This window comes from Podarcis cretensis (assembly GCF_951804945.1).
Source record: "Podarcis cretensis genome assembly, chromosome: 9".
NCBI lineage: Eukaryota > Metazoa > Chordata > Lepidosauria > Squamata > Lacertidae > Podarcis > Podarcis cretensis.
In genome coordinates, this window is record NC_137178.1 from 19,400,636 (window position 1) to 19,415,937 (window position 15,302).

At 39.9% G+C, this 15,302-nt stretch overlaps 1 protein-coding gene and 1 long non-coding RNA gene across 5 annotated transcripts in view; one reads left to right on the top strand and one right to left on the bottom strand.

Annotated features, from left to right (window-relative positions):
* The window catches only part of PDLIM5 (PDZ and LIM domain 5), a 126,850-nt gene that overhangs the window by 20,564 nt on the left and 90,984 nt on the right, over positions 1 to 15,302 (top strand). For all 4 annotated transcript variants that reach the window (XM_079990792.1, XM_079990791.1, XM_079990793.1 and 1 more), the window contains one exon: positions 15,103 to 15,254. In XM_079990792.1, the coding sequence (XP_079846918.1) occupies positions 15,103 to 15,254 (152 nt within the window). The remainder of the gene's footprint in view (positions 1 to 15,102; positions 15,255 to 15,302) is intronic.
* Positions 2,739 to 7,893, bottom strand: LOC307224461. Its single transcript, XR_013842548.1, has 3 exons — positions 7,429 to 7,893; positions 5,361 to 5,471; positions 2,739 to 3,057 (listed from the first exon to the last, which is right to left on the bottom strand). It is a non-coding gene; the product is annotated as an uncharacterized lncRNA (long non-coding RNA).

A 15,302-nucleotide genomic window follows, 5' to 3' on the forward strand; every position in this document is an offset into this window, starting at 1 on the left:
ATGTGGGTAATGGCAATGTATCAGAATGCTGAGTAGTGGTGGAGAGGGCATCTGGGAGCACTGTTTCAGCTGGCCCAGGATGCAGGGCGACTAGATTACTTGACATGCGCATGCACACATGCTGGCCCTGGTATCTGAGTGTGTAGTCATATGCCTTGGCTGCACCCCCACAGGCTTCTTTGGTGCTCTGCTTGCACCTGCTCAGCCTGCGCTCTGTTCCAGTATAGAATCACTGGTACCTTTGGGGCTGAGTAGGAATTGTTTGCCTACCTGCAGATTGGTCAAGGAGGTTTGTCTAGTCTTCTCTTTACCAAATCTGAGAGTGTTGAGGGGATGTTAAATAATTTGGATGCGTGGTTAAATTGGTCAAATTGTTGGCAGGGCAGATACAGGAAAGAATAAGGTTAGATAACTGTTGACTTTCCTTAGGTACTTTTGAAGGTGAAGGGCTTTTCCGGAAACCAGGCAGCTACCTGGTTTGTGGAGCCCTTAGCCTGGAAATGGAACATTACATCTACCCAGAGTTGTGGGACAGAAAGGCCTCTGTAGTCAGCATCAAGTGGAGCCCAGGGCTATTCCCTGTCACGCCCCTTGAAATGGGTAGGTTTCTGCCCACCCAAGGTTGAAGTTAAGTTAGGTTCCCACTCTTCTCTTTTCTCCTATAGGTACTGTAAATAAAATGTTCAGCCCATTACATGTGTCTTGCCTCTTTATTCCTAGGTTAATTTAGCTTCATCAAGGCTACTTCATCCTGTGCCTTCAAACCCATAGCACTGACACCTTAACAATTATTTTAAAAAGAGTTAAACATTTGTTTTAATTGTAAACACTTCTCATGCGGTATTCTTTGGGGTAACTCTAACCTGCAAAAATGTGACATACTGCATAGTGAAATTGTGCTAGTTATGGAGAGAAATGTGTGATGGGCTTCATGCCATAAATTTCTTTGATGCAGTAACTTCCAAATTTTAAACGAGCAAAGTATATGCATTGAAAATTCAGAGTAAAGTACTGTTATGTATGCTTCAATTCTACAAATTAATGTCTGGTATGTGCAACAGTCTACACTGGAACACCATGTCCCCAGATTCCAGGAGTGTGCATTTATGACGTATATGACCTCTGATCTATATCACTTTGGAATCTTGGTTCCAAAGTTTGCTTAGGAGTGCTGTAATCAGTAGTGGATGCTGAATGTGCTACTTGTTTGTGCCTGGTTTTCCGTAGCACTTACTACACCCTGGTTCACCAAGCAAGCACTATTTAAAATTTGTCTTAAAGACTTAAAAGCAGAGTATAATATTCTGTTTTTAGATACTGTGTTTTAAAATATAATTGAAAAGCACTTCTGCATATGATGTGTTGGAAGTGGGCATAACATTAAAATATTCTTTAAAGTATATTAACTTTAAATTTTTGTCTTTCTTCCAGGCATCTGTTGTGTGTTTCAGTTCCTTGTAATCTTATTTGCACATCTGGACATAAGCAGAAATTTTTACTAAAAGCACGATCCAGGGCTTTTGGAAAAAAATAAGGAATATATTTTTTAAAATCTGTAGGGTCAGTTCTCTCACTTGGGATGAGAGATGAATCTAAAGGTTCATTACGTAGCTGAACTGAAACTTAATATGCAGGGTAGTGTGTAAAAGTGAGGTGCCAGTATAGGCTCTAAATAACTTCTGCCCTCCTCAGAGCATTAATGTTGAGCCTTTCTTGTTACTACTGACAGTAGAGTACATGGCTTTGCAGAATCTTCTCTTGTGCTTGCTTTTGCATGCAAAGACCAAAAACAACTCAACTCACCAGTATAGTTAAGCTTCATTTTTCTTTTTAATTGGCCAAACCATTATGGAAAAAGCAAGGTTTAAAGTAAACTCTGCAGGCCCTCTGTTTTGTATTCTGAGGACCTTAGCTACAGAGTTAAAGTATATACTTGATTTCCCGCCCCCTTGATTCAGTGACGTAGCAGTGTTAGTCTATTACAGGAAAGAGAAACCATAACGTCCATAACATACCGCTAGGTGTACCAAAGCCCTGGAGTGCACCTGACATAGGTTGGGTAAGCACCCTGAAGCGTACATTCTAGATGCACACATTTGTTTTTCAACATCTGAGCTATCTGTATCCACTAATCTTTTCCAAAGATTGCCTCTTTAACTTGCTTTAGTAGCATGTTCTCTAGATCTTCCATCCCGTGGCCTTCAACAAGGTTGCAGGAAGCAACTTAGAGTCATGTGTGCCCATTCTGTGCTTTAAGGCTCTCAAGAAACAGCCTTAATGAATGTGTGTCCTACTTGACCCCATTGCGGACCAGGTTCAGCAAATAAGGTGTTGCAGAAATATTTATGCTAATGTTGTTCAGAAAGGTGGCTCCCAAGTTATGCAGGAAAGCCAGGAAGGAATCTGCACGTCTCCTAGTTAATGGCTGTACCATCGTAGGTAGACTTGTAGATTAGCTTGTAGATCAGCCTCTTATCACCCTGGGGCTTTTGGGATGTGCTGAACGATACCATGGCCATATTTCTGTAGCTGTTGGGAGTTCTTAAGGGCACCAGATTGTGAAAGGCTGCTATAAGATCCTTCTCACCACTGAAGAATTTAATTAGTTTTCACATCATTATGCATCTCTTTTCTTTTGCTGAAATTATATTTATTTACCACCCTTCATCCAAAGATCTCAGGATGGTTCACAAGATAAAAATACAAGATAAAAGCATAAATAAATAGAACAGAAACAAAACTACTTCTCTATCCCTACTCTGTTTTAGTGACAACTTTGATGGAAGACAGTAGTTTCCTCCTACGATCACCCATTCCTCCTTCCTCTTAGATTTAGCCTCTTTTACTGTGCCTCCTATTTCTTTGACTTGATGTTGTCAGCTCAACCATAATAAATAAATTCTGTCCGGTTTTCTAGGAAAGGAATTTTGAATTATTTATTTATTTTGCTTTGAAGTTTGTTTCCACTGTACTCCTCAGCAGTACTCAGAAAGCAACATCTGTGTCTCTTTTGAAGCTAATCGCAATGTGGTAGGAGGCTTGTAATGTCCGTGAGACCTGAAATTATGATGCATTGTTCAGAACATGGCAAGGGACATAAAAGCCCAAGGCAGCTCCAGGATACATTTGTCATTCTTAATGTTGACACATTGCAAAGCAAAACTTCCAGAGTTACTGTTTCTTTATCAGCATAAGGCCCTGTTCTTTGCCTCTTTGATGCTTTCCTCACCCTAATCTTGTTTTTCAAATGATCTCCCCGGTCCCTGCTTCTTAAAACCAGTAGCTTTTAATTAAAAGGAGTTAAAATGTCATTATCGCAACGTGCTGCTTTCCAGGCTCCATCACTAAACATGATGTTGGATGTTTCTGGAGGCCTCCACAAGATTATCTTAACCGATTTAGCTACGATTTGTGACAGTGATATGAAGCTTTTTTAGGCTGTATGCTAAAGCTGGTCCCACTGAATTAAGCAGAGCCCATTTGGTTTAACTTGGATAGAACAGAAAACAGAACTGAAACAAAATTTATCCAGTTACATTTTTAACATGGAGGAGCAAGAAAATGAGAGTTTTGACCAGTAGTGATGCTCCAGATTTTCACTGACACTGTGCTGCTGCTGCTGTTGTTTTTGTTCTTTTTAAAGGCAGAAAGGTTCAGAAAGGAACTTCCAATTATTTGAACCACCTTTTAAAATGAAAGTTTTTTTAGCCTGTATGTTCATAGTGACAGCTTAAACTATTCCAGCAACTACACTCAAATCTCTGCAAGGCTCAATTTTCACACTCATCTCTTCCTTATTTGGACACTGTTTTTCTCTCTGCTTTTTCTTGGATGTAAAACCTCATACCACTTGTCAGGGCATGAACCTATTTGTCCTTTTGAGCTTTATTGTAGTCACTGTATTTTAAAGTATATATTTTGTCTCCCTTGTGGTGGAATTCTTCTTAATGCACATTTAAGGTTTTGATTATTATTATTTTTTACACTGCAAGCTTAGGTTGCTGTTCCTTTCTTTTTTGTAGATACAAACTGTGTACATAAATATATATACACTGCCTATAAAACAACCCAATTACTGCTAGGGCAGAGGTTAAATGAAAGAGTGTTTCCAGCGGTTGTGGTGGTCATATAGATGATGCAATATTAAGAGCCTTCATGGTTTGAGAACAGAACGTCAATTGTGCAATGTTACTTTGATGCAATCAAGCACTCTTTTACAGACAAAACCCAACAAATCTTTAGTTGCAACCCAAAAAGTAAAGAAAAATTCCCTTTCTTGAAAAAGTGGCTGCGAAAGGATGAAAGCCCTTTAGGAGGAGGCTTTGTTGTTGATGTTTCCCAACATCTATCTTACGAAATACATTTTTTTCTCTTATACAAAGCCTATGGGCTTTTTTAGTTTTGTGTGTAGGGTGGTTTTTTTGTACAGCTTGCTCTTATGAAATACTCAGGTGGAGTAAATGAAAGGTAATGCCTACAATGAAGGTAAACGCAGGGCTTGTGATTCTTTCTTTCTTTCTTTCTTTCTTTCTTTCTTTCTTTCTTTCTTTCTTTCTTAGTTCCTAGCCCTTGCAGTTGCAGAAGTTAGCCTTAAGTGCATGTGATTGAATGACTGCTTGTAAAATCTTATAAGCAGACAGAATTGTGTTCTGGAAACAGGGTTTTAGTGTTCTTCATAATGCTTTATCCCTCTCCATGACTGATAGAAGCACAATAAATTATTTGCTGTACATTATTGCAGTGTGTGGATATGCTTGCTGGAAAACACATTTTTTTGTTAAAAGCTTTAAGTGTATATCAAGAACTAGGGGCAGTTTGAGCTTTTTCCATATGCAAACACAGGCATCAAGCTGCTATTTTTGTATTAAACGTGTAGCCTTTGCACCTCTTAATAGGAATTAGTCTTGGTCATTTTGTTATGAGGAGTTTGCAGGGTCATGTTTTCTACCACTGGCGATTTTCTTTCTGTATCTTTCTTAAGAATATCCACATGAGTAATAAAAATAACCGTGTAGACCGCAATCCCATATGCTCCTTTTGAACTCAGTTCAGCTTACCTCTGAGCAGACATGTATAGGATTGAATACTCTGTAGATCTCTGACTGTGCTTTGTAGGATTTTCTGGCAATAAAATATTCCATAAGCCATTTGTTTATGATAGTAAGCCCTGTAGGTTTTAAAAGGCCAATGAATGAATGCTTTCAAAAAAACCCTAGACTGCCATGAATAAAGTTTGTGCCACAATAAATTATGTCACCATAAATTGTCAGAAATATCCTTTTTTGAGCTTTCTTGCAAATAAGCAAGCACAAAAGGAGTCCAAGTTAGTAGACCAAAATTACCTTACATCTCAGACCTACTTGATGATTCTAAAGTGTGCTGCAGGGAGACTCCCCTGTCTTTCATTTTCTTTTTTTTAATATGACCATTTCTAGTTTCTCCATTATATAATCCTAAACTGGGCTGCAGTCCTGTACAATAAAACAGACAAAACACTATATTAAAACCAGTTCAACCCAACTTTACAAAAGCAGATAAAAATACAATAAAGAAATAACCAGGGAGCCACCATATGGGTTCCTCGCTTGCAGCTGTGATAAAATTCCTAACAATCCACAAAAGGCCAAATAAGGAGATGAGTTTTCACCTGATGAAAAAATGACAACAGTTTCACTGCTAGTTGTGCTGCTTAAGGGGAGGAATGCCCTAGTCAGGGTGTCAACACTGATAAGACTCTGTTTCACTACTTAATTAACTTTTCTTGATGGTGCAGCAATGAGAAGCATACAGTGTCTCTTAGCCTAATTTACCGGTTCTGAGAATAAAAGTGGGGAGAGACTATCCCTTTAGCTGGATGGATGAAAACCAGAAATTGACCAGTTTGTTTGTTTTTTAAAGAAAAATCTATGATAGCAGCTTGGGGTTGAAAAACAAGACATGCTGTCCTAACATCACATTATTTTATTTGTGAATTGTTTCCCATATAGCATCTTGTATAGAAAGAACCATATACATGCAAAGAGGTTTAAACATCCATGGCTGTTAAAACTCGGTGTGCTACAAAGTCAAGGGGTAGAAACATCAGTAGGAGATTTCCCAGTGCATATAAAGGGTTGCAGTGGTAGCACTTGTACTGCTACTTGGGATTTGGGTAGATCCATGAAAAATGTAATAATAGTGGGAAATGAGGGCCGCTGCTATTAAAAGCAGAACCAAACTGAGGATGCAGAAACTGGAGCCTTTCTGTTTTGCACATGGCATTCCTGAGAAAGCACAACTCCTCCCTTTCAGATGAAATGGAAAACAAATAAGTGAGAGCTATTGGTGTCCCAATAGTCAGATCAGATCAAGAAAGAAGGAAGCTTTCTTCATAATACAGCTGATGTTGAAACATTCCTTCCCAAACCTCCAGACAGCACTTATGGTTTTTATTGCTCTAACTTTCTTTTTCCTTTCCAAATACCCCAAATTGCCTTGGGTTTGTTTTGATATCTTGCCTTTTTTATAGAGAAGGTTTCAGTGAAGTGCAGCTAAGTTGATCTTGTGAAACAGCTTCTCCAAACAGCCCCAAACTGTGAATGAGTATCAACATGCTCCCCCCCCCCCACAGACAATAGAATCATAGAATTGTAGAGTTGAAAGGGATCCCAAGAGTCATCTAGTCCACCCCTCTACAATGCAGGAATCTCAGCTAGAGCATCCATGACAGATGGCCATCCAACCTCCAAGGAAGGAGAGTCTACCGCCTCCCAAGAGAGGCTGTTCCAGACCAATTCAGTTTGTATCCCTAGCAGCTGTTACAATTGCTGTTGACTTAATCTCAGTATGAAATAGGGAAGGTTTTTACTAGTGTGTGTGTGTGTATTTCTATACACAGAAGTGGGTTGTGGAGCTATCCTTGGAATGGTCACAATTTTGATCCTTCCCAAAAGGTACGTTTTTGTTTTAAAAGTAAAAATACAATTATCAATTAGAGTCTGAAATAATATATTTAAGATACACATAATGCATATGGGGGAACAGAATGTTTGAATAGTCTCCAATCCTTTATTGTTATGCAGCAATAAAGACCTGGAATAAGTAGCACATCAAGTAGAGTGCCTAGGCTGAAACCTTTTTTCCTGAATGCTGTTTCAAATTGGTTGTTGGTCCCAGAGCACGGTCTGTAGCTTCTCAGAGCTACAGTCTTGGTGAAGCTAAGCAGGTTTGGAGCTTCCCTGATAGAGGACAGTCTGGGAATCCTATGTGCTTTGGTTGAATGGAGGAAATAATATAAATTATTTTTGTATGTCTCTCCTGCCTATATTAAGTGGTGCAGTCCCACCAGACTGTGCCAGATACCTCTTTGGAGCTATTATATAAAAACTAGCAGTATAGATTTTTTGGCATGTTTTCTGGAAGGCAAAGCAGAGTGGGCTGTGTGCTCACCAAATCTTGATTATCCCAATGGTCCATAGCACTTCATGTCCTCTATTTGCAGGGAAGAATCGCTCTACTGTTAGCTCTGTTTAAATACTCGACACTTTATAAAGTAGTGTTGCTGTTGATTTAGGTACCCTTGGGAGAAAATGACAAGTCTGTAATTATTCACATACTTTCAATGCCAGTATTATGGGTGAAGTCTTCACTGCCAACTTCTTCTTCGGTACTCATTTGCAAACTAGGAATTAAAGACCAAATTTAAATCCAAAGCAAAATTACATAGATGGATTACAGAACAGTTGGATATACTTAGTATGTGATAGAAAGGATGATGCAGCCAGCTATTTAAAAGGTGTGAACCATCCCCATCTAAGAGCAAACTGCATGCAGCTGAGTGGGAATAGCACTGGAGCCACAGAGAAACAAGAGCAAGGCATCACATGCTTCGTGGGTTGAACCCTGAAGTACAGTATACAGAAGTACAAATCTTTTTTAAAAAAACAACAACAGAAGGCGCACCTACCCCCCCCCCAAAAAAAAACAGCCCAGTGAACACTGAGCATGCTTAGTGGCCTGCAGGAACCACAGAGTGTTGAGTGTCAACTGACAAAGGAAAATCTGAAGGCGGGGAAGAAATAATGGCCCTGCTTAAGCTCAGTCTTTAAAGCATGACTGACTGCAGCTCTGAGCAGAAGTACTCCTGTTATGGATTGAAAATACACTGCAACAGGCTGTTGTAGGTCATACTTGTAATGTAACTGCTATTTAAATTGGTGTGGCTGGTGGAAAACTGAAGCCACAATTGTGTGAAAAGTCATACCTGCACTTTCGATAGAAAGCAACCAAGCAACTTTGCTGTGAGTATATTTCATTGTGTAGCCCTATAATTGTAGCAGAGGTCTGCTTAATAAGCATGCTACAGGAAGCTAAAATTTCTTGGCCAGATCTTCTGACTACAAATTTATCATCTTGATGCAGCTAGGCAAGTAGAATGCATGAAGCGTATTCTGAAATCCTTATTACTGAGAGCTGACATACCGTGGCATGGTATGTGTCTAATGACATTTACAGTACCAGCAAATGTCATGTACATTTTCATGCTGGGCTTTCGGCTCAGGCAGGCTCTTGTGCAGCACTAAGTAAATGGCACCTTTGTGAAACATAAGCTGTTGAATACCAACAGCACTCAATTTTTGCAGCACCATCCACTGGGGGAACCAAACATTTCCCCAACCAGTTTGCTCATTTGTGACTCATTTTGAGTTTTGAAATGAAAGCACATTGCCGTGAATCTGGAATTGGGTACAAGTTAAATTAAGAGAATGTGAAGGTAGGTATGATATTGGAATCTCCAAAAATATCATTCTGATTGGACTATATTTGCTTGCACTTTTTTCCCATAAACAAGTGAAGTTATTCTCTTTAGGTTCATATAATTAATAGGCAGGCTTTAATAATTCTCAGAGTTATATAGGTAAACTTGTTAGACTCTACCAGGGGAACAAAGTCTTTGGGGTTAATGGAATGGCCCAAGGAACAGAACTCAAGCATACACATTATCCACCAAACTTCACATCTGACTCTAGCTGAGTCTTACATTAGATATGCGCTAAACTCTTAAGGGGGTCTCTAACCTGCACAATTGGAAATCTTGAGAGAAAAACGCTAGTGATTCTCAGGACCCTCCAGAAGGCACTTAGACTCTTCTGAAACAAATAAAACATAGGCAGCCTGATAAAAAAAACAACAACCAGGCAGCCACTTCTAATTCCTGTAAATATAAAAATTAGACAGGGCAGGAGGCATCGGTGAGTGTGCAATAGTGCTGGTGGCTTCATATTGTGCTCTCTGATGTATAGTCAGTTGGCATTTCCTGCAACATAGACTCTCACCATCATGTACAGTTGACATCTCCCCCCTGCTTCTGTATACTAAAGGCAGTTAGACTATACATGAAGGTAAGAAAAATGCTCCCAAGAAATATAATTTCCAAATAACAACCCATTGTTATATGGAGGGTAGTTTATGGGAAGAAAAATATGTGCAAGATCTTATTTTTCAGCACTAATCACTTGCATTTACTATATAAAATGAACATACAAAATAATATGTTTGAGTGCAAAGTTTAGCAAACTTCACTCGAAATCAATTCCCTGTTAATTAGCACTATCAACAAGAATGTAATCCTGCTTTCCATTTTGACAAGATGAATTTTTACTGTAAAATTAGCCAAAGCCACATTTTAACATAGATAACTCCCAGCAGGCTACTTTGTCTTGCTTATCAGAGGGATATCAGCACATATTTTTTAAAGCCACGAACACTTTTTTTGGGGGGGTTGAGCATTTCAGCGCAAAGCTGAAAAAGATCTGCTGCTTTGCACACATTGATTTAGACAAAACTCTGAATCGTCTAGTGGTTGGTGGAGGTGGCGAAGGAGTGGGTGAATTTAAGCATGAGAATATAAGGTGCTGGAGGAACATCTACCCTGATCTTGGTATGATTATAAAATCAGGAACATTGTGTCTGCACTGACTTAAATAGGAAAATAATATTGCTGTAAGGAGGAAGGTGTGTGGCAACAACCAGTTTAGAAATAATGAATCTTTGACTCATGTCAAAACTGTTTGTAGAAAGGGAACCTTGCTTGTCCTTTGGGGAGGAGGAATCCAGAACATTGCAGTGCTATCAGGTTATAAGAGGATACAAGAGAAATAAAGAGGGGATCCCTATATATAGCAGTTGGCTGAGTGTGCAGTTTCTTCTATGAACCATTCCAAATCAGACATCTAGCATGCACTCTGCCAAAAAGCGACATGTGTTCACCAAAAAGAGCAAGCAGCGATAGCAACACATCTTGAGTGCCTTTTCATAGTCTTGCAGCTCAACTATACCACTGACTCTTGGATCTGCTGCAGAAATAGAAATTTTGTAGGACCGTAGTTAGCTAACATGCTTTCAATAAATAACCTCTGACACTTTTTTTAAAAAAAAAGTAGAAAAGCTTGGATTAATTGAAAGAGCCAGGAACAGTTGCTGCATGAAACAATGAGATTAATTTCCAATAAAATACAATGTTCAAAAACAGGCTATAGGGTTAAGGAAATGCTGGTGGGGGAGATTAGGACAATAAATGTCTCCTCAGCATCTTCCGGACCATAGCAAGTACATCAGAGGTTGTTTCACAGTTATCTCTACCCTTCTTGAAGACACACAACTCTCCATCCAGACAGCCAAAGACGCTTTAACAGGGACAAATTCTAGCCAGATGAAAGATAGCTCAGTTGGTAGAGCATGAGACTTCTGATCTCAGAGTTGTTGGTTCTAGCCCCACATTGGGTGAAATATTCCTACATTGCAGGGGGTTGAACTAGATGACCCTTGTGGCCCCTTCTAACTCTACAATTCTATGATTCTGACTCTTATGAAAGCTTTGTTCCCCTAGTTTATGAAGGTGACCCGGAAACTACAACTAATCCAGAATGCGGCAGCTAGACTGGTGACTGGGGGTGGCCACCAAGACCACATAACATTGGTCTTGAAAGATCTACATTGGCTCCCAGTACGTTTCCGAGCACAATTCAAAGTGTTGGTGCTGACCTTTAAAGCCCTAAATGGCCTCAGCCCAGTATACCTGAGAGAGCGTCTCCACCCCCTTCGTTCTGCCTGGATGCTGAGGTCCAGCGCTGAGCACCTTCTGGCAGCCTTCTCGGTAGTGGCGCCCACCCTGTGGAACGCCCTCCCATCAGATGTCAAAGAGATAAACAACTACCTGACATTTAGAAGACATCTGAAGGCAGCCCTGTTCAAGGATGTTTTTAATGTGTGATAGTTTAATGTAGTTTTAATCTTTGTTGGAAGCTGCCCAGAGTGGCTGGGGAAACCCTGTCAGATGGGCGGGATACAAATAATAAATTATTATTATATTATTATATCTGTTTTGCCTTTCCTGCCCTCCAGAACTGGAAGCTGAGCTAGCTTAGCTTGCTGCTGCACTTGCAACAATTAAAGAATATAGTCCCATGGAAGAGGACGGACAACACAGATAAAAAAGACTGGCATGGGTCAGCTTCCTGCAAGTATCCCCAAAAGCTGAAAGGGCTTTTTTTTCTGATGGAGTCCAAGCTTAGACCTGGGAGTCATTGCATGACAGAAGATATGCGTGGGGAGATTCCTGTGAATAGAGCTGATTAAGTGTTATGACACAGGATAAAAGCCAAGGCATAGCGACAACTCCACCCTTCTGCTGTATTATGAGAGAGGTGCTATTGGAAAGTTTCTCAGGAAATAAGAAGAGGAGTACCTGATGTGATTAATGCAGGGTGTGATTGCTGGTTGTAAGGCTGCAATGCACTTGTATGAACTGGCTCATTCCCACATAACATTAGTGTGATGGTGCTGCCTCTGTGGGCACTAATGAATACGGATGGAGTCGTGCATTTAGATGTGACCAGCAATATGCGGAATGGCCATGTTCAGGTTTCTTGCACAAATCAGTTGTTTGTTTGTTTGTTTGTTTGTTTCATTTATGAAACTCCGAAAACTCTACAAGGAAAACATGCGCAGAATAATTGCACACATAAAAACTACTAAAGTGATTGCATGTAGGAATGTGTGTGTGTGTGTATGTATGTTGAAACAACACACATATTAAATCAATTCAAATTCAATACTATTACCAACTGGGAAAAAAATTATCTACTCAGAGGGTTTGTTGAAAGAGGAACAACTTCAATTGGTGCCTGAAAGACAATACAGAAAGTGTCTGTATGATATACAAGGGAAGTGTGTTCCTCTTTTGCGCTGTGGGGGCATTTCTACTTGCTCGCAGTGGCTTAAACTCTTAAAGAAGTTTGTTCATGTGTGCACAAAAATGCAGTCATAAAAGAATTAAGAGAAACGGCATTTATTCGCAAGGCTGAATAGAAGAAATCAAAAGACAGAGATTAACATTTTCATTTAGCATTGCTATATTTGAAAGGAATTGGCAAGAGCAGAAACCCAAAAGTGAGACTGATTTATCATTTGTGAGTTGAGTTATGGTTAATAGCTGGGAAGTAATGGTTGGAAATGCGAGCAATGGAAATTTCTCCCCTCCAAGACCGAATGCTCTTTATGCGAATGGGGCAGGGGTAATTAATTTATCAACAGTGAGGTCTGTGTAGCAGTACAGCAGTGCAATAAATTATTAGAGAAAGGCATGGAAGCCCATGCCGTGAGACACTTGAAACTAGGCAGAACAGAAGCATATGCGAACATACAGAAGGGAATAATCCTACATTGGCAGGCTGAATGGAAAGGATAACTTGCTCTTTCCATCTTTATATTCTTTTAAGATTTTATTCATGTTCCCAGTGGGGTTCTATTCATTCACTTGCTGCTGAATAATTACTGAACTATTTTCATTCTCTTCAAGTAAGAGATGCTGATTTTGCCCTTGCCGGTTAATTTGATCTAAATTTTAAAATGTTAAATAGTTGAGTTAAAGGGCATGTATTTAGACTTAATGTTGAGGTTCTCTCTGGCTGTTGCTGCCTAGTAATACCAATATATACCTTAAAATGAATTTTGATCAAAATAAAAGGGTAAAAAGGGTTGTATGTTGGGTTGTTGCTCAGCAAAACAGTGGAATAGGGAGGGGACCATTTTTGGTGAATCCCTCCCCCCCCTGCAGTCCCCACACCCCCTAAATCTGCTCCAGAGGAGTTTTTGGGGGGGCGGTTAATGCAGAACAGATTGGGGGAGGAGGATGCAGGGGGCTTGCATAGGGGAAGGGAAATCACTGAGAATTAGGTCTCATCCTATTTTGCTGACAGAAGCCTTACTGCACAACATCAGTTGATAGCATTTGCAACGATCTACTAAAATTTGTTTCCTTGCAGTCAGATTCTTGAAGCATATTATTACTGCAAGATCTGCATTTTTAAATGTGATCTGTAATTATTGAGCTCTACAGAGCATGCCCTCCTGGTTGCTCCATTGCCTTCACCTGTGCATCTTGAGGTGGTCACCGAGAAGGACTTCTCTTCTGTTTGTTCAGCCTTTAGCATCCCCACCCTCACAAGGCGCCAACCGTAACAACATTTCGGTGTCTGTTAAAAGAGGTGTTTTTTAAATTGAGCATTTGCTGATTTGTATCAGTCAGCTTTTAGTAGTACAGGTGTTACTCAACTAAGTCACGCACAGAAAACAAAATTGGGCGTGAATCCTAAGATAAGTTAACTTGAAGTAGGTCACTGGAAGGAAAGTTTCCTATACGCTGTTTCCAATACCATCCTACATTTTTCAAGCGACTCCCAATTTTTCAAAGAAACTTTTCGGTGGACAAAGGTGGCTACAGAGGTGGGTGAGAAACTTTCCTTCCACAAACTTCTTCCATATTAACATTTCTTAAACTCCTACGTTGTTAGACATAAGGAGTTTTTGGACCTATTTTAGGTATCTCCCACTTGTATTCTCAGAAAGCATCTTTCCCCATGTCTGATGTAATATAATAGAGTATGAAGGCTGCTCCCTGGAACTGCCTGGAATATTGTTTGGGCTTCCATTTACATAATCAATGCAGAGATAATGCATGGCTACAGCCATACTTTGTGCTGATGATGGCGGCAGCTTTGATCGAGTTTCTGAATCCACTTATCTCACTTTCAGTTTTGTATGTCATTTTGTAGTGCTACTTCTTCACTTATAACTCATGAATAACCTTGTCATGTTGAATGAAAAAGGGTCTACAGTTCTAGATGCAGTATGCTCACAACATGAGAGTGACCTCTCTAAAGAGATGCAAGAAGTTTCTGGTTTTCACTAATGGTTTCAGTGAAGGTTATTGACCTGCCGTGGGCAAGTGCAGGCATGTTTCCTAATTGGTCCGGGGAGTTGGGTGTGTATTCACAAGGCCCTCTCTAATCTCTACTCCACTGACAACTTTATGGATGGCTTCCCATTCCCAATTTTGTGTGGGTTGGTGATGCCGATTTCCCTAGATCTGTTTGCTAACAACTCTAGGTCCATAGCACTAAAGTTGCACTTGGAGGCATGGTCCTCAAGATGAGGAAGGGGTTTGCTTTTGAATCACATAGTCCTACCAGCACATTGCTGCCACGAGACAACCTATGCTGAGTACTACCTCAACATAGTATAACAACACAGTATAGTTGTAGAGCTTGCAGTTCTTGATCTCAGGGTCACAGGTATGAGTCCCACATTGGGCAAAAAATTCCTGCATTGCAGGGTGCTGGACTAGATGACCCTCACAGTCCATTCCAACACTACAGTTCTATAATTCTATGACTTGTTAGCGTTCTGTACTGATCATTGTATGGTTGTAGCACAACATGACCCAGTTAATTACTGACATGCTGGAAGCTAATTTGTGTAAAGCTTAAGTGAACATTGCCAGTGGTCAAATAATCAAATAATCCTTGCCCTCCATCAATTACTGTTGGAGCTGGACTTTAAAGTACAGACTGAATGCTCTTTCCTAGAGGCCACCATGCCCTGCTGGGATCGCGTGACTTGATCTTTACAATGAATTTTTATTGTAAGAACATTTGTAACATTTGGTTTTTGAATGACCACTTAGAAACTTCTCAAGTCTGATTAACTCTTGGGGTAATGCTCTTGGGTGGTATTTTTTTTAAAAAAACTAATACTTATATCTTTGCATTTGTTACCTTGCAGTTGAGTGATGGAGGCAAAGCGGCTAATGCAAACGTGGGAATAGGTGACGTTGTTCTCAGTATCGATGGGATAAGTGCCGATGGCATGACTCACCTGGAAGCACAAAACAAGATCAAGACCTGTTCAGGCAAACTGACTATGAATCTGCAAAGGTAAATGCTTGCTTTTTTTTTTTTTTTTTGAAAAAAAAGATGTAATAA